The sequence below is a fragment of the Cryptomeria japonica genome, chromosome 8 (assembly GCF_030272615.1).
Source record: "Cryptomeria japonica chromosome 8, Sugi_1.0, whole genome shotgun sequence".
Taxonomy (NCBI): Eukaryota; Viridiplantae; Streptophyta; class Pinopsida; order Cupressales; family Cupressaceae; genus Cryptomeria; species Cryptomeria japonica.
In genome coordinates this window covers 612,746,481-612,771,669 of record NC_081412.1, presented here as the reverse complement: position 1 = coordinate 612,771,669, position 25,189 = coordinate 612,746,481, and the positions used below count along the sequence as shown (strand labels likewise).

At 37.3% G+C, this 25,189-nt stretch overlaps 1 protein-coding gene across 1 annotated transcript; it reads left to right on the top strand.

Moving 5' to 3' along the window:
• Positions 1-23,223: 23,223 nt before the first annotated feature.
• Positions 23,224-23,982, top strand: LOC131044828 (early light-induced protein 1, chloroplastic-like). The gene is made up of 3 exons (XM_059210583.1): positions 23,224-23,235; positions 23,327-23,380; positions 23,464-23,982. The coding sequence occupies exons 1-3, from the start codon at positions 23,224-23,226 to the stop codon at positions 23,806-23,808; spliced, it is 411 nt and encodes a 136-aa protein (XP_059066566.1). The 3' UTR covers positions 23,809-23,982.
• Positions 23,983-25,189: the final 1,207 nt, after the last annotated feature.

The following is a 25,189-nucleotide window of genomic DNA, read 5'->3' as shown; positions in this document are numbered from 1 at the left end:
CTTCTATTATAGCAACAAAAGCCTATCAATTGTTTGTTGGTTCCTCATCAGAATCACCAGTGACTCCTTCATCAGCATAGTAACAAGATTTGTCTCTATTCTTCTTAAATTTGTATCTCTGATATTTAGGGTTAGGCTTATATGTTCTTTTAGCTTCTTTTTTCAATCTTGGATGTCTATTAGGACACCTAGAAGCCATATGACCAATCTTATTGTAGTCAAAACATTTAAAGGGTTCTTTACCTTCATACTTACTTCCAACGAGACCTTTAGGCATTTTCCTTGCAATTAGTGCTTCAAGCTCTTCCAGTTCTTCATTCTCCTTTCTAATTTTTGCAAGTTCTCTTGTATAAAATGCTTTCCAATTAGATTTCTCAAATGATGATGATGCTACTGTAGATGATGATGCCTTAAAAGCTAAATCTGTCTTAATAGTAGTAACAGGACCAAATTCCTCAAGTTCAAAAGCTGAAAGTTTTCCAACCAAAGCTTCTCCAGATACTGATGTATTAGGCATTGTTCTCAATTCCTTTACAATAGTAACTTTCATTTTGTATGCCGATGTTAAAGCTCTTAAAACTTTAGAAACAATTTCATCTTCACTTAAGGTTCCTCCACAACATTGTATACCCAAAACAATTTCATTTACTCTTTCCATAAAAGCAGAAATTCTTTCATCTTCTTCCATTTTCAGATTTTCATACCTGACCTCGAAGCATTCCAGTTTTGCAATTTTGATTAGCAGTAGATCTATCTGATAATCCCATGATTTGCTGATCTAACAATGCACTCAAAAGTGCTTCTCTAGCTTTGCAGTCATTTTCCTCATCTTAAGCCAAGGTTCGTGGAATAGGTTGACCTTGAGTAGGAACAACATAGCAATTCCTTGTAACACCACAAATATCCTTTCCAATGCAATTTAGATGTGTCTCCATCCTAATTTTCCATATGCCATAGTTGGTTCCATCAAGCTTCGGACTGTCCTTCCTGATATAGTTAGAAGACATTAGATCTCCTCAAGCTGTTAAACTTCTGCAAAAAGAGGACTAGGCTCTGATACCAATTGTTAGGTCCCAGAGGCAACTGAGGGGGGGGGGGATGAATTAGTTGTCCAATAGATACCAACCAAAACTAACTTAACCAAACTTAATGCTTAATTCTGGTAAACCAAACTTTAATGTTGGTAGACAGTTTAACATTTAATTACAGTTCCGATAAAGTTTAATGCATGAAACAGAAAGACAAATAACATACACAACACATAACACAATTATTTGTATGTGGAAATCTTGTAAGGGGAAAAACAATTGTGGGAAACCTTACCCACAATTAGATGATACTAATGCAGATAATATGTGTGTACAAATGGGATCTACACATGTAGAAAGGCCAACTAACTATTGCTCACTACTCAACCACAAAATGGGAGTCATAGTGACTACAATTGGATGGTTAAATCTAACAATAATGTACTGCTCAGAATAACATCTTCATATGTTGGATTCAATACCGGTTAAGCTCTGATTTGTCTTCTTCAAACCTTCATTCAATCTTGGATGATGTCTGTGTGTATAGCTCTGCTTATATTCACATATACCTTATTACAATCCTTTTCCACACACTTCCACATAATCTCATAAATGAGATCTTACATATATAACAAAACCTAAGACTAAATGAGTAGGTCGGCTCACTAAGATATTACAATAAAATCAATTACAAATGAATTAATATGAGATACATAATGTCGGCTCAATGCATTTAAAATAACAATATATCCTGTCGGTGAACCAGATATTAGTGACTATGCATAAGTCACTGAACATGCCGGTGAACATAACCAAAGATCTCCAAGTGTTGACATCAATGATAAAACCATATCAACATATCCAAAATACCAACACAATTAATGTCTAATACAACCACTAGACTTATAGAATCCACAGGAGGTGGTTAAGGAATGCCACAAATCGAGCGTTGCACTGCACAACACAAGGAGACCAAGAGCACACACCTTGCAATAATCTCCTCCTAGTACAAGTGAGGGATTTGAACCTATGATCAAGCTCTAATACCACTTGTGATAAGTGTGATTGTTGTCACACCAAAAGATTGACCTATTAGTGTCCGATACAACCACTAAACTTATAGAATCAATAGGAGGTAGTTAAGCCATGTCACAAACCCGAGCATTGTACTACACAACACAAGGAGACCAACGGCGCACACCTTGCAAGACATAGAGCATTTTTCTTGTCCTAAAACAATTGATTTTTCACTATTAATTGTTTATCCTTTTTTGGTAGAATGAATGATGGTGAATGGTTGTTTTAACATATTTGTCTCTATTATTCTTTTTCTTCATTTGTCACGTCATTATATTATATGTTTATGGTAAAAATGGAAACAACAATATTGAAAGACTAAATAGATTCAACCACAAAACCCTAGCCTAACAACAACAAAGATCCACCATAACATATGAAGATTACCTAAGGCAATGCAAATCAAATGAAATCACAAAGATTATACCATCACATGTCTAATAGGGTTTGGATCTCCATTCTTCCTATCTCCACTGATCTTGCTTGATATATTTTCTCTTAGATTTTATGTGTGCACAAGAGCTCAACAAAGAACAGAAATGTGGTTGCATGTAGGCTTGATCGCATATGAAAGTTCGAATGCTAGAAGGCTTCAAAGATCCATTAGGGTTGATAATGAAGGAAGAATCTCCTTATTTATAAGACACTATAAGAAATGAAGGGATAAGATTAACAGGTGTAAAAGATAAATGGTCGGCTAAGATTAGAGGGTAGGTAGAGAAAATAAGAAAATAATGTGAGGGTAGGTAGTGTAGGAATTAAGAGATGAATGACATGTGTCATAGGTAGAAAAGGTTAATGAATTGATTAAATAAATAAAAATTTATTTAATTAATAAAGGAAGTGGGATCAATTAAATAAATAAAATATTTATTTAATTTTTAGAAGGGGAATTTAAATAAATAAATGTATTTATTTAAATGACAAATAAGGCTAGAAGAGGATAAATGAATTAATTAAATAAATAAAGATTTATTTAATTAATAGAAGAACTAGGCTTAAATAATTAAATAAATAAGGATATTTATTTAATTAGATAGGATAATTTTAGGTGTCTACATTTTGTCCCTCTTTGAGACGATGCAACTTGTCGTGCTGTTTCAAAGAAGATAAGATAAACTAATACAAATTTGCCCCAAGATGGGAATGATATGCCCCCTCGAGAGATTGGATGAAAATGTCTGAAAAGATCGCAGACAATCTCTTGATAAGAAAGAAAGGGTAGAAAGGACTGACAAGATAGATTAGAGTGACAGAGTCATGGGATAAATAAGACTGAATAGGGCTAGGGCTAGGGCTAGGGTAGTCTATAAGAAAGACTATGAGGGGAAACATCCTCATTGTCATCCACACATCCAATAGATCAGAGTGCAGAGAGAGAAGAGAGTAGTCAGTAGTCAGCAGCGATGGCAATGGTGCATAGATTCGACCGCATTCATCGATATCAGAGGCCAACAGATGTATGAGAGCCGATAAGTACCACAAAAACCTCCTTGTACTTTGGCGCATTAAATGTTGACATAAATGCATATCAGGTAGAGTAATAAATGTACTCTAGGTAGGTCTATAAAAAAATGTCAAGCGTGATAAAAAATGGTAAGGCGCGTCTGCGTTGGTGTCAGGCGTGTCTATGCAGAGCAGAGGCACATTTGTGTCTTCAAGGCCAAATCGACATTTCTGTGATAAATATATGCTGTCGATTAGATAAGCTACTGAGGGGATACACTCAAGTAGGTCCTCTAGGGAAGACTAGGATAGCAGATAGGGCTAGGATTAACAATTCTATGATAGAACATACATTGCCAAGTAGGAAAATACTCAAGAGGATACACTCAAGTAGAGGTCCTAGGATAGGATCAAAGCAGCACTTTATGATGGACAAGGAATGCTACTAGGATAAAAAAGGCAGTACTTTGTGATGAATAGGTAGTACCACTAAGAGCAGCACTTTGTGATGAACAGGGAATGCCACTAGGATAGAAAGAAACACTTTGTGATGAATAGGGAGTACCACTAAGATAGGAAGCAACACTTTGTGATGAAGAAGGAATGCTACTAGGATAGAATGCCATATGATATATATAAGCACTAGGATAAAGAAAACACTTTGTGATGAACAGGGAGTACCACTAGATTAAGAAGTAGTACTTTGTGTTGAACAAGGAGTACTACTAGGATTGACATAGTTGATTTGTTTGACTATAGGAGGACCTACCAAAGCTGGAGTCATGAGAGAGATTCTTGTCGACTCAAAGTTTACAACTAGATCTTACACCCGAGGATAGAGTAGCAGTTCAAGCTATGGGCTTGCGATATATTTTGTATGTGCTTGAGTTTCGTGTGAACTTGGGTTTGCTAACTGCTTTAGCTGAGAGATGGCACTCAAAGACATGCATGTTCAATTTACCGATGGGTGAGATGACAATCACCTTGGAGGATGTGTATAGGATAGGGTGACATGAGGGTTGGTAGTGGGATGGGGGAGACACTGGAGACATTGGTGACTGAGCACACATGTATTATGAGCTACATCAATTTGTGCATCATGGGTCAGCAAGATTGGGATGCGGGGTGACACTTCTGTTGGTATGGGCGTATGAGCATCTATCGGTTACATGACCGATACGTCTCAGAGGCATGCGACATGGGCGTAGCTATGTTCACTTATATGATATGATTATGTCTTAGCCATAGATTTGGAGACTAGAGTATTGGCATCGACTGATTCACGAGATAGACAGTGTGGTTGGGAAGTCGTACCAAGACTGTGAGGAGTGGGAGGATGATGCAATCGAGCTTCCATATATATTCCAGAGCAGGTATCTAATTGTTTGGACACCGTATGTTATTCAGAGGCGGTTGGGATAGGGTCTATGGTTAATTGTCGTACTGCCTGGTGAGAATACTCATACAATTTTCTATTTTCTTTTATTAAAAACAAAGTGATTTTTAGGGTTTTTATTGAATTGAATTTGATTTTACTGATGCTAACCCTAATCTATTTTCTATCCGCCTAAGAGATATTTCACAGCCTAATTGGTTTTTTGCAGAACGCTTGCCAAATAATATATCAATCAAATTTACACTTGTCAAAGAATCCACTGCCGAAAAACAAAATGACTACTGATTCGTTCTTTTTGGAGGTTGCCTAAGGAGAATCAACTGAACATTGCATATTATTTAATTCATTTCTAGGAACTTAAATTGCAATATGGTTAATGAACAAGTTTGTTTTAAGCATTTGAGAAGAGCCTAAAAGGTAGGAGAGTATGTAGATTTGTGTTCCTTTACCGGGCCTGACACAATGGGAAAAAGTAATCAACCTATGAGAATGACCCAAGTGAGTACAACTAGACCCAAGCATTCCAACTCACTATAATAAATAGGCCTTTCGGGATTAAAGTCTTGGAGGACAAAATTATTTGATTTTTCTCTTTGAGATCTCTCATATCGGGCATTTTGTAGGGCCTCACGGTCTTAATCACGCTGGCATGACTACTTCTTGTTTCAGTACCTTGTCGAGCTATAGGCCTCAATCGCGCTTGTGTGACTTCAAGGGATAATTTCAAACAAAATCCTAACTAAGAACTTTAAAATAGAAGCTACCTGGTTCACCTCTGAAAGGGGGATAATCTTTGTACAAGAGATATAGTAACTCTCCCAAAACACTTACCATATCGTGTCCCAATTAGCATTTGGAGTCAGCTAATACGGTATTGAGAATCCATTGCATGAGACTCAACGGTCATATTTTGATTAGCTATTGGGTGTGTACCTGAGTCTGCAAGCAAAGGTTTTCTCTCTCAACCAACTTCCTTAGACTTAACGTGTTGTGCTTGAAGTCACTTTATATCTTGTGTGTTTTCTTTATTTTTGTCCAGGAAACTGAAACTGAAACACCAAAATTGGAAAACAATCAAAACATAAAAAAAACTCAGTGGTCAAAACTATGTCCTTGTTAGAAACTCATCCTTGTCCAGTTCTGTGTCATATGAATCTTCTATTTTGTCATACAACCCTATAAGAATTGCCATTCTATAAGATAAATAATGTCATACAAGTCACTATTACCACTGTCAGTTTGTCATCTAAGAAAGGGTAGAGTGTCATACGAGTCAATATTACCACTATCATTTTGTCGTCTAAGCTGGTCTAAACTATCATTCGGATTGAAAGAGCAACTTGTACGAGAAACCATTTTTATCATCTAGAGTTCAATAAACTATCATCTAGGTTATTATATCTCATCGTACGAGCCTCAGATTCTATCAATCTAAAAGCTTGTCTTTTTGTATGCTTTTCCGGATCTATCATACTTGCCTAATCAGTCTACAATGAGCGTATATCTGGTCTATTTCAGCTTGAGGATAAACAATCTTGATAGTGTACCCCTGTCATTATATTACACGATTTTGTCAATTATATCTCAGCTAGTTCAATCAACCACTCATCAATCTGATCAATCTTATCTTCTTAGATCATGTCTTATACAGGATAGATCGTTCCTGGAACTAGGCTTGGTCTTCATCTCCTCAATCATTACCTCAAACAAACAACTAGCTCCGATTTAATCTTGACTTTTGTATCATTCCTAGCTCTCAGTCATGTCAATTTTAGATGCTTGTTCAAACTAGAAGTTCTTGTAAGGTAGATACCAAAGGTAAGGGACAGTCCTTTTCATTGTAGGCTAATCTATTTTTTATAGAAGATCCCATCTCTGATGAACTTTCATCATTAAGTATACTAATTTTTTATCAACCCTTATCTCCCACCATGTCTGGAGAGAGGCAACAAAGAGAACCTACTAAACACAATACTCATGATAATGTTAGCATCCATGCTACTAATAGTGACTCCTGATCTACTAAGTTTGAAACTTCTGAACCTACATAAGTTGTTATAAATAACTGTTAAAAGGATAAGGATTTCCGAAAAATGATGAAAATTATCATGGCCTAAGAAAAAGAAGAGCATTTTCTAGAGCTGGCAAAACAAGGTGCTAAACTTCCAATTGATTATAACATTGAAAGTCTTATCACTAAAGATGGAGATACTCCACTACTGATTATCTGCTCATTACCATCTGACAAGAACCTTTACATGCCTCCATTTTAATCAAGAGTGGAAACTCCTATGTTTGACAAATGTGATGGTAACTGATATTCTCAAGACTATGTCCAAGAATTATGTGCTTTATGTATGGATTTTATGCATGAATAGACATATCTAATGCGTATTTTTCCAAGAATTCTAAGAGGACAAGCTATGGAGTGGTTTTCAAGCCTACCTTTGGGAATTAAATATTTTGAGGAGCTGGTTAAATTGTTTCTCCAACAATACTCTTATAACATTCATCATCCAGTCACCATAATTGAGCTCTGTAATACCAAATAGTAGACAACAAAACCTTTTCTCACTTTCCTTCAATGTTTGAGAAAGATGTTCTCTATATATTCATGATCCATTCCTGATTCTGAGAAGATGGATATCTTTGTTACTAATCTAATTTCTGAGTTGAAATAAAATATCCAAATGCAAGTATACCCTTCATTCAAAAAGATGGTGGACAATTCTCTCAAAATGGAAGATGTGCTTGTAAGGAAAGGAGATATATCAGTTTATAAAGAAACACAACAAGGCTTTAGTTCCAAAGAGAATAACAAATACTAGAAATATGGCAAAGATAATAATAGAAATGTTGTTAATGATGGAGTGGTTGATACTATTAAACCAAAATGAAAGCCATGAGTATTTAATCTGACTAGAGGCACACAAGCCTTTAAAGCAGCTGAAAGCGCTACAGAAAACCCTCGTAAGAAATCAAAAGAGTGGTTTAAAGAGAGGCCTTGGGTTTGAAAACTTAAATGTGATTTTACTCCTCTACGAGAATCCTATGAGTCAACTCTTAAGACTCTGTTGGCGAATGAACTAATCACATTGCCTGACAACTCGAAGCCATATGATCTTCAAGTCAAACCTAAATGGTGGAGGGAAAATGAGTACTGTGAATATCATCAAAACAAGGGTCATACAACAAATAACTGCATGAAACTCAAACATGAGATTCAAGACCTTATCGATGATGGCAAAATTATTGTTAGAAATCATGCAACCAATGTTGATCATAAAGCTTTCAAAGATCCCTTACCTTCTTATGAGCAGGGAGATTCCTCAAAATCCAAGGAAGGTGCCGAAATCAATTACATCTATGCCAACAATGATAATGTGATCAAGATGCTTGAACCTTCCCAATTTGAATATTGCAATGTGATCATAGTCAAAGATGAGAAAAATAAACTGTGAACTGCGAATGTCATGACCCGTGCTCAAAAAAAGTTACTCTCAAAGGAGCTAGTTCCTCCTTTCCTGATCAAACATCATCAAATCCATTGACAACATCCAATCTACCAACTTCTTCAAACAAACAACCAGATGCAATCATGGCTAAATATAAATAGTTTGCTTCATCATCTTCTTCTAGTTACAACATTGTTGAACAATTAAAATGAACTATCGCTCAAATCTCCATTCTTGAACTACTTAAGATCTCTTCTGCTCATAGAGAGATTCTGGACAAAACTTTTCTCCCTACTAATGTCCCTAAAGACTTAGATTTGGATTGGTTTCAATCTATTGTGGGTCACCTGACTTCACCTCACTACCTATCCTTCTCTGAAGAAGATGACAATTCCCTGAATCATCCACATAACCGACCATCACACATTGAAGCTATGATCCATAAATACTGAGTCAAATGTGTGTTGATAGATAGAGGCGTTGGGTTGAATATTTGTACCTACAGTTTACTGATATAGTTGGGAATTTTTGAGAGTGTCATTGATCCAACAAAGAAAATAACAATCAAAGCTTATGGTGAAGAAGAAAGAACCTCTAAAGGTCTGGTACTATTATCGATTAGGGTGGGACCTATGGAAAGAGAAGTTATTTGTTAGGCACTTGGCCTTCCTCTATCCTACAACTTCTTGCTGGGCAAACCATGGATTCACAAAATGTAACCAGTGCCATCTACATACCATCAATGCTTGAAATTTACCTACAATGGAGTTGAATTTAATGGTCATGTTGATACAACGTACACCTATAATGCTTTAAAATAGTGTGTTGATATCCTTGTTCCTCATAACAGAGCAACCTCTGCAGCTGAGAGTTCAGAAACATTGATGAAAGACTTAGAAAAGAAACTAGAAGTCATAGTTATTGGCATGGCTGGATACAAGATAGAACCTGTACTTTCACTGATGAATCCTCCTCCATCACCAAGACAGTCTAGAAAACCATCTAGAGCTATGAAGCCACAAACTTCAACGAAGAACGTCATCTATGATGGTACTTTTGTGCAATCCTCTACTCCTCTTACAAATGAACTAGAAAAGGCAACTGTTATCTAATAGCTTTACAAAGGAGAAAATGAAGATAGGGAATTACAACATTGCAAAATTTCTCCTGAATTATATGATAAAGGCTATAAGATAATCCAACGCATGGAATATTTAGGTACAAGTCATCTCTAAAAGAACCAAGAAGGAATCATCAAACCTATCAATCTACAAACTAAGTCTACAAATGATAAAAATGGACTTGGATACCATCTAGAGGAGTCATGAAATAAAAATCACACTTCTCATCAACAACCTAATTGGAGGAAAAAGACACTACATCAAACATCACAGGAAGTAAATACTCAACAAAGTTAGGAAGAGTATGAGAAAGAACAAGAGGAAATGGCAATCAAGAGAGAAGAAGTAGATTATAATCAACTTCCAAAGGTATCAACAAGAATAATACAATAAGTAGATATTCTAGAAGACATCAAAGAAGAGGTGGAAGGAATTAAAGAAATGTTTGCATAATTAAACATTCTTGTCACAAATACGGTAAGAATGCAAGAAGAATATTCAAAAACAGTCTTGAATGAGTATTAATGCTGTGTAGTTTCTCTATTAGATGCATCTACTAAAGAAACTTCTGAAGAATTTAATGATATCATAGATGAAGCACAAGATATAATATGCTTAAAGATACAATGAGAAATAGTCATCAGTCCAGAGGAAACTGAATGGGAAAGAAGACAAAAACTAATAGAGTCATCAAGGTTATGTCAACAGGTATGTCAACTATAGGTGACTGTTGACCTAGAACAAGAAGGAACTTGCAACATATAAGATGTTGATATTGATGCCATACATGCTTTCACTGAGCCACTTGAAGAGGAGTCAGATGATTCAACTTCTGTATCTGATCACTCTGAAATAAGCTCTATTTATGATATTACATATTCAATACCAAACTATGACTACTTTTTCTTGAATATTGAAACTATGTCTGAAGAACTTGTTACCGTTGAAGCATAATATGTAGTCCAATATGAAGTAGAAGAATGTGCTAGTAGTAGGTCTGTTGGGTTAGATCCTCTAAATGCTCACGTAAACTTCGATAATCATGTTTTAACTCTTCCTGGTCTTGATATGCCTATACAAGGTAGTCTTCTAGAACTCAACTTGTTGGTCCAAGGTTGTGAGCTTATTGATTGTACTCTAGAAAATAAACCCTTTGATATCCCTACCTTTTCCAATGACTATACCTTAGCATGCTACCTTAATGCAGTTGAACACATGAACTCTTCCACCAGTGAACAAAGTGAGAACATGACAGAAGAAGATGTCAAGTATCTTAGTCTGAAAAATCAAAAATAGAAAAATAAGTGTTCTAATGGCCAAAATCACACTATGGTGGTGTCACAATCGAAACTAGTAAAAATAAAATACATACCTAACGGTGAAAACCTCTTTGAGGCACCTGAAGGTGAGATACTTGATATTTTTCTTGATCACTTTCAAGAGTAATCATTAGTGTTGATTGAACCTACATAGCCAGTGAACATCAAAATAGAAGAAACTCAGCATATCATACATATATCTCAATCCCTATCAGCAAAAGAACGGAAAGCGTTTGCTAATTTATTCACAAAAAAAAGATCAATTTTGCATGGACATATGTTGATATGCCAGGTCTGGATCCTCACCTCATAATGCTTCATCTTTCTATCATTCCTTGGCATAAACTTGTCAAGCAAAATCTCCAAAAAATGCATCCTCATGTTGCATTACTTGTTAAGGATGAGCTAGAAAATTACGAAAAGAAGGATTCATCAGAGAAATTGATTATGCTTAGTGGATATCTAATATTGTACTTGTTTCCAAACCTGACAAATCTATATGTGTTTTCATAGATTTTAAAGATTTAAACAAAGCATTTCCAAAAGATGATTTTCCACTGCCTAAAATAGATATGATAGTGGACATGACTACTAGCTATGAAATGTACTCTTTGATCGATGGTTTTTTTAGATACAACGAAATTAAAATTGCACTCGAGGGTTAAGAGAAATAGCATTCACATGTGTCAGGGGAACTTTTTGCTGGAATGTAATGCCCTTTGGCTTATAGAATGCAAACGCCTCTTATCAAAGAGTTGTAACAACAATCTTTCATGACATGATGCACAAAAATATGGAGGACTATGTCGATGATACCCTACTCAAATATATGAAAAGGTCAACACATCTCTAAGAACTGGGTCCAATCTTAGATAGGATGGAAAATTTTAAAGTCAAACTAAATCCTGAGAAATGTGAATTTGGAGTTAAATTTGGCAAGCTCCTAGGATATAGTGTTTTAGCAAAAGGGATTGAAATGGATCCAAAAAAAGTTAAAGCTATAATAGAAATGCCACCTCCAAAGAATGTCAGTCAAATGAGAACTCTACAAGGGTGGCTCCAATCAATACGATGCTTAATTTTTCAGCTAGTAGATAAGGCTCAAACATTCACAAAAACATTACAGAAAGTAGTTAAATAAAAATGGGATGAAGACTGTGAACATAACCTAACATAACATTACCACCGGTTCAAGACAAACCCTTGATTCTCTACATATCAGCTACTGATACATCACTGGGTGCACTTTTGGCTCAATAGGATGAGAATAAAAAGGAAAGAGCTATATACTATATTAGTAGGACATTAGTGTGAGATGAACTACACTATCATTAAGAAAGCTTGTTTGTCATTGGTCTTTGCATCACAAAAATTAAGACATTACATTCTATCACATTCTATCAAACTGGTGGCTAAGATTGAACTGCTCAAATATCTTTTAAGCAAGGCAACACTTATAGGGAGATTGGCCAAATGGGTTATGATACTCAAAAAATTTGACATTGAGTATGTAGAACGCAAAGCTATTAAAGGACAACTCATTGCAAATCAGCTTGATGATGTTCTTCTTGAACAATCAAACTTTGCATATAGAATTTCAAGATAAATCCATAATGCATCTTACTTAGCTATCCTAGAAAATGTTCTTTGATGGATCTTTTACTCAACATGGTTCTAGCGCTAGAATTCTTTTTATCACTCCTCAAAGATACTCAATCCCAAAGGCATATAAGATCCTCTTTCCTTGTACAATCAATATTGCAGAATATGAAGCCTTGCTAAATGGAATCAAGTTGGATATTGAATGGAAATTTGTTGAGCTATACATCTATGGTGACTCTCACCTGGTAATCAACTAGATCAATGATATATATCAAACTCGGGATGATAAACTAATTCCCTATAAAATAATGGTTGATCAATTTAAGAAATAATTTACCTTCGTATCATTTCAGTAGATTCCTAGATCAGCAAATAGAGCAGGAGATGCTACGACCACATTGGCATCTATACCATAGCTACAAGAATCTGAGTTCCACTATGAATTCCTGGTGGAAGAGTTTCATCATCCTTCTTATGATTCCCATGTGTCCCAGATGGTATGTTCTATCATTAGACATGACTCATCTCTCTATAGTCATATCTACTCTTACTTACATGACCACATTATCCCTGATAACCTTACCCGTAATGATAAAAGAAACTTGATCAGAAACACTTCACAGTATGTCATCATCGCTAACGATTTGTATAGGCAAGGTTTAGATAGTACATTTCTTAGGTGTCTTGAACTTGAAGAGTCTCAACATGCATTATCTGAAGTCTATGAATGTATTTGTGGATCTCACTCAAATGGTCTAACTCTAGCTCGGAAACTGCTAAAGGTTGGCTACTATTGACCATATATAGAAAAAGATGCTATAAAAAGTTTTATAACTTGTGAGAAATGCCAGCTACATGGGAATCTCATACATGTTCCAGCAAGGGAGCTAATACCTTTTATCACATATTGTCCTTTTCAGTAATTGGTGTTTGACCTCATTCGCTAAATCTATCCTGCATCATCTAATGGACACAAGTTTATCATAATTGCCATTGAGTACTTCACCAAGTGGGTTGAAGCAGTTCCACTAATCAAGGTGGCTAAGTTCACTATTAACTATATCATCTACAAGCACGGAATCCCTTCTTCAATTGTGACTGATAATGGAGGGAAATTCAAAAATAAGTATCTAGATGACATTTGTGACAAGTTAAAAATGAAACAACATTGGTCTTCTATATACTACCCTCACGGTAAAGGACATGCTGGAGCATCTAATAAAAACTTGATATCTATCTTGCATAGAACGATCAACAAATATGAGAAGCATTGGCATCTACAGCTCAATCCGACACTATGGGCTTATAGAAAAATTATCAGAATACCTACTAGGGTTACATCTTTTTTTTCGGTGTATGGGGCTGAAGCAGTCTTTGCTATTGAGGTTGAAATTCCTTCTTTGAGAGTTTTTTTGCAAGGTCTTTTTACTGATGAAGACAATAAAATATCTAGATTGCAAGAAATATAATTATTGGATGAACGTCAACAAGTGGCGCTTGATCATCTAAGAGCTTACTAGAAGAGAATATCTAGAGGTTATAACAAGAAAGTTCAATATAGAGAATTTCAGGTTGATGACCTTGTTTTGAGAGAGAATCCTAAAAATCAACAGTTTCAAGAACAAAAAGGGAAGTTTGAACCCAACTGGCTAGGTCCCTACTTTGTTACTGCAACCTTTGGCTCTGGTGCTTATCAACTCTCAACATCAAAAGGAGAACAACTCCGTGAACCGATCAACACCATCCACTTGAAGAAATTATACACTTAGCATTCTTTGCTCTAGCAATCTATACAATTAAAAAACCCTCAAAAAAATCATAAAAATCATAAAAGGTCCTTAAAAATAAAAAAATAAAAAAATCAAATACCTTGGTGAAAACCTAGTAAACAGGCACCTTGGTCGTAAAATAAAAGAATATATGCCAAGAAGCTGAAAATCTGTTAGACATGCACCTCTTATACTGAAGTGCTCCATCTATGAACACAAATTTGGTATTTCCTATTTTATTTCCCACTTTCCTGCATCTTTGCTTTATCTTGTATATATCTTTCAATCACTTTTGTGACACCCTAGTTCTTTTTGGAACCATCATGGCTTGAAACCGATCAACATCCTAGTCTTAGGGTAATCGAATAATCAATCTAAATATCCTAAGCAGTTTAACCAAGTCACTTTTATGTTGGTAGTACCAGGTCTTCCAATCTGAGTCAGTCACCTATCTCCAATTTAGTGCATAGTTTTCCCACTGAGTAACCAAGAAAAACAAGAACATTGAAAACAATCACTAAAACTGTTTGAGATTTGATTGAAATTTTCTTTGTATGATATCTTTTAAGTTGGTTTTTTCTTATTATTCCCTTTGAGTAAATCGAGGAAGTCTATCTTGACTAAGGGGAGCAAGGACTGGGGGATAATACTTTTCTTTGTTTTCTACTTGTAGGAATAATTCTGATGATCTGAAAATATATAGCAATTGGGTGTTTGTGATAAGTGTCTTCACATCAAGTTGAAATTGCTGCACATACCTCGACTCCATTTGTTTGTATGCTATAGGGAGGTTGGAATAATTTCCTTGTCTATTTTGAGTAGATTTATGTATTATGAAATTTGGATGCATGCTTAAACTGTCCTAGGATATGAACAATAAAAGGGTCATTATAGATAACATAATTAATGTTGCATATGAAAAGGAAGGAGCTCTGCTTTGTCTAGTTTGTTTGCACACAAGCAACATTTAGGTCATCCTATCTCTTTATGCCTTAATGGTTATGTTCGCTTGCTATATTAAAAAGGACATGACATTCAGATCATCCTAGCTCTTCATGCCTTGGTTCTTATGTTTATTCCTACATTTCCACTTAGTGTTAAAAATCAAATTAAAATTCAGTGACTCAGTGCTAGTTTGCATATGTGTCCTAGTTTGCATTCATACTATGTTTTGCATTTAAAGTGATTTCAGCATAATAGCAATGTTTCTGGATGAGTCGAATCTAAATCAATCATCATTTCTCTATCAAGTGGTCAACTGTATGTTCATCATTGACAAAATAAAGTACCTATGTATCGACATCACAAATCCTACATTAGATGTTAGCTGAAAACATGAGCATATCATATAGATCCATAAGTCCATTACGCATTCATTTGCATTCATAATATTGCATGAAAAACAACAAAATAAATATATTCATTATTATCTCATAATTTTCATTCATTAAATCATTTATTTGCATATGAAAAAAAAACATCCATATTCATCTACATTACATACATACATACAGAAAAGAAATGCATTCATATACAACAAAAGCATATAGAAAGACATCTCATAAATCATCTCATATCAATAACACAAGTACAGTAACAAATCATTTATTTGCATATGAAAAAAAAACATCCATATCCATCTACATTAGATACATACATATTGAAAAGAAATGCATTCCTATAGAACAAAAGCATATAGAAAGACATCTCATAATTCATCTCATATCAATAACACAAGTACAATAAGGTCAAATTAGGTGTCGTATATATATCTCATAAAAAGTTCAATGTCAAAGGGTACAAATGATATCAAATGTCATAAATACTGTCAATTGGGGCAAGAATTGTATAAACTACAAAAATGGGGTCCAAAATGTGGGAGACATCTAAAAATCTAACTCTCCCCCATCACTTGGAGGAGGAGGTGGTGGCTACTGAACAAGGGCATCATCTTGTCTGGGTGCCCTAGCTCCCTCTGACCAAATGATATACTACAAATAAGGCACAACATGGCTATCTGTTGTGACCACCACACTATAGGCTGCTACGTAGTATGCTGCCCTCCTCTTCTAGTGTACAACCTCACGCTAGAAGCTGTCATGCTTTACTCTCATACTCTATAGCTGTTGATCTCTCTCCATGATCTGTTGATCCTGCTCCGCTATCTGAGACTGAGCAACTACTAGTTGTGTCTGCAGCCCATGAACTCTACCCCTCAAGGCACAAATGATATATGTAGGTGTCTGACCTCCTGCTCCAACCTCCTCACCTAAACTACCCTGCTCCCCTTGCCTATGTCATACCTGTCTAGGAACTTCCTCTCTTCCAGGTCCTATTGCCCCACCCATCTCTAAATCTACTATGGCCTCTCCTCTCCTATCACAACCTGCATCTCCAACATTTGCTCCTAAAGACCCTCCCTCTCCCCTCAAGTCTTGTCGTCCTGCGACAGGTGCTCTGCTACTGCTAGCACTTGGATCTCCTCCTCTCCTCCTATGTGTCTCCTCTCTCTAAGCTTGTGCTAGCACACCCTCATCCTCATCTATCTAAGAAGCCTTGTCTCTAGGATCTATGAATCAAGGAAATGGATGTCTCCGGAACCAATCCCTAAACTGGTGAATTACCCCTTCATAGACAACATCCTCCAGATACTCCCACCTCTATGGTTGTAAACCTACTAACTCCTACATGGCAACGACATATGATAGTTTGGTCCCCCATCCTCATCTCTCCTCATTAGCGAATCGTGCATAAGCTGTAAACTCTTGGGAGATACTTTGTGGCCTCCCATACTGCCTCAAAACTCTACTAACCACAAACCACTTAATAATCACTGTGGATCTACCAACAAGTGGCCGAGTCATAAACATATCTCTTTGATGCCTCCTCCAGTCATACCACATCTCCAGACCCCTGTACAGTCTCCAGACTACTGCTATCATTTCATCTAGTTGTATCCTCCAGTAGTTGGTCTTCCCTAGGTGGGGCTATGTAATATATCCCGAATATATATACAATGGGTTAACCCTCCTCTCATGCATCATCTACAATCGGTTTACAAACTGGGATATGCTCCCAAGCCCAAATCTGCAGAACCAAAATATGTGCCACCATACTCTTCATCCCTCCATAGGTGATCTCATGCATCTTGTGGTACATTTATGCTAGTAAACATGATCCCCAACCCAATCTGTCAGGGTGAGTAATCAATCTCTCCAGCATCCTACCCCATCCACACAAAAGTCCTCGTTGTCCACTATCTGGCATAACAAAACAACCTATAATACCAGCCAAAATGCAAGTTGAAGAGGATAAAAACTAGCAAGGTGAATTTAGGTAGTTAGTATGCGAACAAAGCACTAAAACATATTTAAAAAATTGGAACATAAATAAAACCACATGAAAACATAAAGACATTGCTTATACCTTGCAAGCTTATACCTTCTCCTTCGGATCGAGCTTCGTGAAGTGAAGGTGCCCCTTGATGATACTCCACTTGATATGCTCTTTTGAGTGATTTGAATGTGGTTGGCTCTCCAATATTGTGCACAAATGGATGTGATGGATTAAGGATTAAAGGATGGAATGGCTAAGTGTGGATGAGAGCTAATTTTGGCATGGTAAGGATGGTTTCCTAGGCACAAACTAGAAACATGGATTTAATAAACTTGGAAATGAGATATGAGGATATAGAATCCTCAATTTATAAGTGAAGAGGGGAAAAGACTTGTGAGGTGGATTAGATAATGAATATGCAAATCAAACATATAATCACATGAAATCCAAAGACATAATTTGAAATGCTCAAAACAAGGACAAATGCATATACCTCACAAACCAATACCTTCTCCTTCAAATGGAGCTTGATGAAGGGAAGGCACCCTTGGATGATGCTCCACTTGATATGCTCCTCTTTCTTGCTTGTTGTGTATGGTTCTCCAATGTTATGCATAATATAAAATGGATTTTAGGAGGATGATATGGATAAAATGGTAAAGTGTGGATGAGATATGATTTGGACATGATAAGGTTGCTAAGATGATTTCCTAGGCTCAAAAGGGAAGCATAAGATTATTGAATTTGGAGATGAAGAATGAAGGGATGGAATCCTCAATTTATAGGAAGAGGAGAGGAAAAATGGATGGCTAGGATGGATTCAAGATGAAGGGATAGAATTGTTTGTGAGCTCCCACAAGGCCCAAGAGAGGGTGTGGAGACCAAGAGATATGCCTTAAAGGCATTTCTTGTCTCCACACTCCTCAAGGTACATTGGGAAGACTTCCCAAGGTACCTTGAGAAGAGCAAGGTGCATTGGGAAGACTTCTAAATGTGCCTTGCGAGGAGCAAGGGATGTGACATTCCTTGAAGAATGGGGAGGAGGAATTTAAAATTCTCCAAAAAGGGATAATCATGGGGATTGGAGGAATAAGAAGGAATTAAAAATTCCTTGGGAGAGGAGATGCCTAGAGGATTGTGAGATTTTGAAAATCTCACACTCACCTAGGAAAAGAGCATTAAAAGCTAGTGGTTAGATGGAAGGGACAAGGAGTTGACTTTGTGGCTAATCATGATGATTAGACATTAGCAATTCATTAGGAGGGGGATTAGCGGAAATGTTAGGTGGGATTAGGATTTGTAGGAGGCTTTGACTAGGAGAGAGAATGAGTGGAGGGAATTAAAAATTAGAAGAATAAGGTTAAGTGAGTTTTAGGGAGTTTCTAGAAGAATTTATTAGGTTAATAATGTATTAAGAAGATAATTTGTAGGAATCATGTAGGTTAACTAATTAATTGAAATTAATTAGCCAAGAGGAAGATTTGTGAGGATTTAATTTTTGAGAAGAATAAAGAAAGGGATTTGATTTATTAAATAAATCAGTCACATACTACAGTGACAATATTAATTATATTTAATTAATATTGAGGAGAATTTGAATTAACATAATTAATTAATTAATTATGTGAGGAATTAAAAATAATTAAAAAAAAATTATTTTTAAGTGTCTACATTTTGCCCCTCTTTGAAGCAAGGTGTGATGACGTGTTTATTCAAAGAACAATCTTGTTTTTTTTATGATGATATTGATTTGATAGGATGCCCAAGCTCTTGATTGCTAAATTCTGGTATGATGATGCCTCCTTGGGAGATGAATAGAGATAATTGATTTTTGGAGTTTTGCGAGATTGATATCCTGATAGATTTGGTTTGATTTCTGCAACTATGGTTTGATGAAAATTCAAGTTCTTCGATTAGCTTTATGGCTTAGTAAGGTAAGATTGAAAAATCTTGTTCGATTCGATTGATAAGATTTAGATTTAGTCTGGTTTTAGGATGGATTCATCCTATATAAGACAAAGATGATCAAAGCATATAGTTTTAGGAAGGATTCATCCTGTATAAGACATGATTGATCACAATGTCTGGTTTTAGGAAAGATTCATCCTATATGCGACGTGATTAGAGTGTCTGGTTTTAGGAAGGATACATCCTATATAAGACATGATTGATCACAACGACTAGTTTCAGGAAGGATTCATCCTATATAAGACATGATCAGAGCATCTGGTTTTAGGAAGGATACATCCTATATAAGACATGATTGATCACAATGTCTGATTTCAGGAAGGATTCATCCTGTATAAGATATGATCAGAGCGTCTAGTTTCAGGAAGGATTCATCCTGTATAAGACATAATTGATCACAACATTTGGTTTTAGGAAGGATTCATCCTGTATAAGACATGATTAGAGCATCTGGTTTTGGGAACGATTCATCCTATATAAGACATGATTAGAGCATCTAGTTTCAGGAAGCATTCATCCTGTATAAGACATGATTGATCACAACGTCTGGTTTCAGGAAGGATTCATCCTATATAAGACATGATTAGAGCATCTGGTTTCAAGAAGGATTCATCCTATATAAGACATCATCAGAATCATAATTAATTATGTGAGGAATTAAAATAGCTAAAATAATTATTTTTAAGTGTCTACATTTTGTCGGTGTGTAGAAGATAGAAGGAGAAAAGGATGCCCCAGCATAAAGCATGGGAGGTGTATGCCCCCTCGAGAATTTTTTCAGAAAAGGATGAAAAATTCTTGAAAAAAAGAGGAAGAAGAATGAGGGTGGAAGGGATAAATTAGGAAGAAATATGAAGTAGTCGTGAAGAATTCGGAAACAATAATAGGAGATGCAAGACCACGAAGGAGAATGGGCCCTCACGGGGGCCCATATAAGCCACAACAGGCCCAATGAGGAGTGATTGTTACAGACAACCCTTGGAGCCACTCAGAGAAAAGAAGAAGAGAGGAAGAGATGGATCACATTCCATTTTGTGATCATCATGCTGAGAGAATCCGATGATTCAGCTGACTGAGGAGGTATGGACCACCGGTGGGTAGGTCTATCTCTCTTTTGGAAATTTTTAATTTTGGCTAAAATTAGGGTTGCAAAAGGGATGTGAGCATTGGCGAGGTGCAGTTGTTGATCATTGTTTCAGAGCGCGTGCCCCTAGGCCAGTGCGAGCACTAGCAATCCGCACGGGCGCTCACCAGGGGTCTTTGTAAAATAGGAATTTTGGGTGGGAATATTTGGATTAGCGCGCTCGCTCGCGCATCAGCATGGGCAGTCACACTTTGACGACTGGAAAATGACGCATGTGTTATGATTTTGGCGCGAGCGTTGGGAAAATTAGCATGTGCGCCTGCGAAGAGGGGATGCACTTTTTGTTTAGTATTTTTGGCATGGGAGAAAGGGTATGGGTGGATCGGGAGGTGAGGAAAGAATTTTTGGGCATGAAAATAATGTTTTAGTTTAATGGATGTAGGTGGAGAGGGTACTGCTGTCTTCGAGGGAGCATTGGCCTCCCATGATGAGTCTCTACCATGAGTTAGCTCGTGATGAGCTGGAGGTGGTAGCTACGCTAGGGTTACATTACGTAGGTAGGTGGCCTAGGATCTGGGTGCATACTGCTATGATGACTGCATTGGTGGAGAGATGGGATAGTTGGTATAACACCTTTCATTTGCAGACTAGAGAGGTGACAGTGACCTTGTTAGATGTTTGGCGGATCTTGAAGATTCCCGTTTGTGGTGTGATCCTTGAGTACCAGTTGGACGCAGCTGATTTTTATCTACGAGAGGTGTGCGAGTATGAGACACCACCTATGCTTGACAGGAGCAAGATGCACCTAGGCCAGGCAATGGGTATTCGGTAGATTCCTCGATTAGTTTTGGTGATTTGCGACTTCCTGAGTGGGCAGATTCTTCCGGATTTGGATGGACACGAATTTCCTCTAAGGTGGAGTAGATGTGTGTATTTCATGGATCATGATGGTGTTCGGTATGTGTGGGGCTCAGCAATGCTAGCCCATCTCTATCATGAAATGGACCTGGTGACTTACAGAGAGTGTGTTGGTTTATCTACTGGGGTGACACTCTTACACATATGGGCGTGGGAGCATATTGTAGTGACTCAGCCACTGGGTGTTCAGGACAGGCAGCCATGACAATCATTTGTGGATAGGTACATGGAAGTACTACTGCATTACACATAGACAACAGCTGTGTGGTTTTGGTGGTGGATCCTAGATGAGCTGGCACAGTTTACATGGAGGCCATTTTTGGGGTGTGAGTGGTGTAGGAATGATTGGCAGCTTCATTGGGCAGGGGTTGAGATGTGGATTTTTGGGAGGTCAATCTATATCATGAAGTATTATGCTCCATTTAGGGTGGCCTGACAGCTTGGGTAGGTGCAAGATATTGTGGGGGATATTCCAATGTATCCCCGGATTACATGGGAGGTGAGGTATTGGGGGCCTACAATGAGTCCCTTGGATGGTCGAACGAGCTTCCAAACAATATTTCACATAGTCTGGGATGAGCGGATGGGAGCGGGGGAGGATCCAAGCATGACAGGTGGTTACCGGAGCTGGTGGGAGGGGCACTTGCCAGTGTAGGTTATGAATCCTAGGGTTTTGGATGATGAGGAGTTAGAGCCAGGGGTTGATCAGGTGGTGTGTAGGGAGGATGATGACCCAGGAGAGAGAGTTGCGGTTCATGCAGGGCGTGGTGTAGGCAGACAGCAGAGGAGAGTCTAGGTTGTGTGGCGGAGGGATCCAGAGGAGGAGGAGGGAGATGGAGATGATGCCTCAGTGGGAGAGGGTGCAAAGGCTGCAATTGGTGAGAGAGAAGGCTGCAGTTTGAGAGGGAGAGGTTGTGCCCATGGATATTCCTGAGACACAGGCAGGGGAGAGGGGAGGACCGTCACAGGCTGATTTTGATCGATTACAGTAGGAGTGAGATAGCTATCGGGTGAGGCTTCATTCAGTGGAGGGTGAGGTCTAGGTAGAGAGGGCAGAGGTGGGGCGGCTGACCTTGGAGATATCTGATCTGAGAGAGAGTCTCCATACTGCCAGGATAGAGGTGGATGCCTTGAGGGAGGAGGGGGAGGAGTTAGAGAGGATGCTTGAGGAGGCCCGGTCAGGGACAACCATAGAAGGATTACAGGATGCCCTTCATTGGTAGGACATTGAGTTAGATGAGTTATGGGTCAGAGTGTAGAGGGTGGAGGCAGATGTGACACGGTTGTGGGGGGAGAGGGATGTAGCTCAATAGGCATTGGTTCTGGCTGGATTGGTGCATATATTTTTTATAGTCTAAAGTCACGAGAGAGAGCAGATAGATCAGCCCGAGAGGCATAGTATTACAGGGGTTTATATCATGGAGTAGTACCTATAGGATAGCAAGCAGCCTCGTACACTGAGAGTGTGCGATCTCACAGGACCCAGAGTCAGCGGCTGACTCAGAGTCAGCAGATAGGGGGATCAGTGGGTTTTCGACCACTAGCAGGGGGAGCATGAGGAGCAGGAGGATCGGGTGGGGGTGGTACAATAGAGGGGGGTGGAGAGACAGGAGGGGAGAGCTAGCTCCTTGTATTGCTTGTGTATTATATTTTGACCCTTCGGGGCGATCATTGTATTTTGACCCTTCGGGGCGATCATTGTGCATGGCTGCAAAGGTTTACTATTTTGCTGTTGTTCGGTTAGCTATTTTGCTCTTTATTCTTATGAAGCTTTGGCTAATGCGTTTTATTTTGGCACGTGGATCAGGATCCAAAGGAAACGTCCTCTACTGAAGGCGTTTCTCCTTCAAGCTCTACAAATGTAAGAAACGCTCTAGATGCCCAATTTATAGTTTATTTATATGATGTGGACAATTTATCTCATATAGGAAATATGGAATCCAGGTAAGCACGAAATTTGGCGACCTGTTTGCGTTCTCAGGGCCAGCGCCGGAGATAATCAATGGAAGGGCGGCTATGTTGGGGTTCGTGTCGGCCATTGCAGTGGAGGTTGCCAGCGGAAGAGATTTGTTGTCGCAGTTGAATAGTGGAGGACTGTCGTGGTTTGCGTTAACTGCAGGATTAATGACGGTGGGGACACTGGTGCCCTTGTTCAATGGAATGTCGAGGGAGAGCACGTCGCAGCCAATATTTTCATCCACAGCAGAAATGTGGAATGGGCGCTTTGCTATGCTCGGCCTCCTCGCATTGGCTTTCACTGAATACGTCAAGGGTGGACCGCTTGTATAAACACCTGAATATCTATTCCTATTCAAACATAAGCTCCAATAGTGGAAGCTCTCACATGGCATTACATGTTCCAGTGGAGTTTTCTTGTACTGTTTAACATTTCATACAGTTTAATTATACAAAACCTTGTAAAAAATTCAGTCTTATACTATAAAGAAAGTTCGAGTTCAACTACTAGGGCGCGTAAGTATTTTTTGAAAGCTTGTTAAACAACAAATGCAATAACACTTCTTAGCGTTTGAAGGCTCTTTTACGTTTCAAATATGTTCGAAATTATTCAAATCAATGCGAGAATTTAAATATCTGGTAAACTGGAAGATTTCTCATTGGTCTACCAATTTATGTAGATGTACATGCCGATACATTCAGTCTTATCATACATCTATTAGTTTTACCCATGCATTAATTCATTAATATTTGTTATCTATCTTGATTTTACAATTCTTGTGGCCTAAGTCATTTTGACATGCATAAAATTAATTATGTGTCTTTATATCCAATCCCTACAATTTTAAAAATCAAATTCAAATTTTAGTTTAGTCATAATCATTTGTTACTTGTCAAAGCTAGCTAAACACATGTTCACATACAATCATTATTTAAATTTATAATATATTACAATCAATTTACATGTACATCTAGACATTCACTCCATGTATTGAGATTATCATTTCACTATGTGAGTTTTTTTCCATTAGTATTCAAGATTGATCATATCATCTATTGGGATGAACCTAACATTTAAACTTCAAATTTAAGTTCTTAGATCCTAGCCTCATTTATTAATCATTATGAGCTACCTTTGTGCATGCTTGTTAGATGTGTTTTTATGTCTCTTCAAATCATTGATCTAGTTAATGAAATCTTCTAGATCTAAAGTTTCTAAGCAACATGAGAGATCAATCTTAGGTTTTCTTCTAGCTTTCACCAAGGTAATTGAATTTTTTTCATTAATTCTAAAGTCCTCCACAAAATTATATTTTTTCATTACACCATTATGAGTAGATGACAGATAAAGATTCAATATCATATCACAATTTTATTCATGAAAGTAGTATTAGGTGAAATAGTTTCACCTAAACTACATGACATAATTTTTTTGACAAAACTCTATAGCATGAAACAATAAGTTTTCTATATTCTCATTTTAAAACATAGATAAGATTGAATTCACATAGATTGTTTTGTCCAAAATATTTTTGAGAAAAAATGTTCTAGTTGAAACACTTTTGTCTCAAATTGTTTATATGACAACCTTTGTGGCATTTTAACCCTTGTTGAAAATAATCAATTTTAACTCTAGATTTCTTTAGCTAAGAGTACTGTTATGAAATTTTAGAAAAATGATAAATAAAAAAAGAAATGCTACTATCCCATGAAA

Coding starts and splice junctions, on each gene's coding strand:
- LOC131044828 (XM_059210583.1), top strand. Junction 23,381..23,463: donor CTCCTTCAAGCTCTACAAAT/GTAAGAAACGCT, acceptor TATGGAATCCAG/GTAAGCACGAAATTTGGCGA.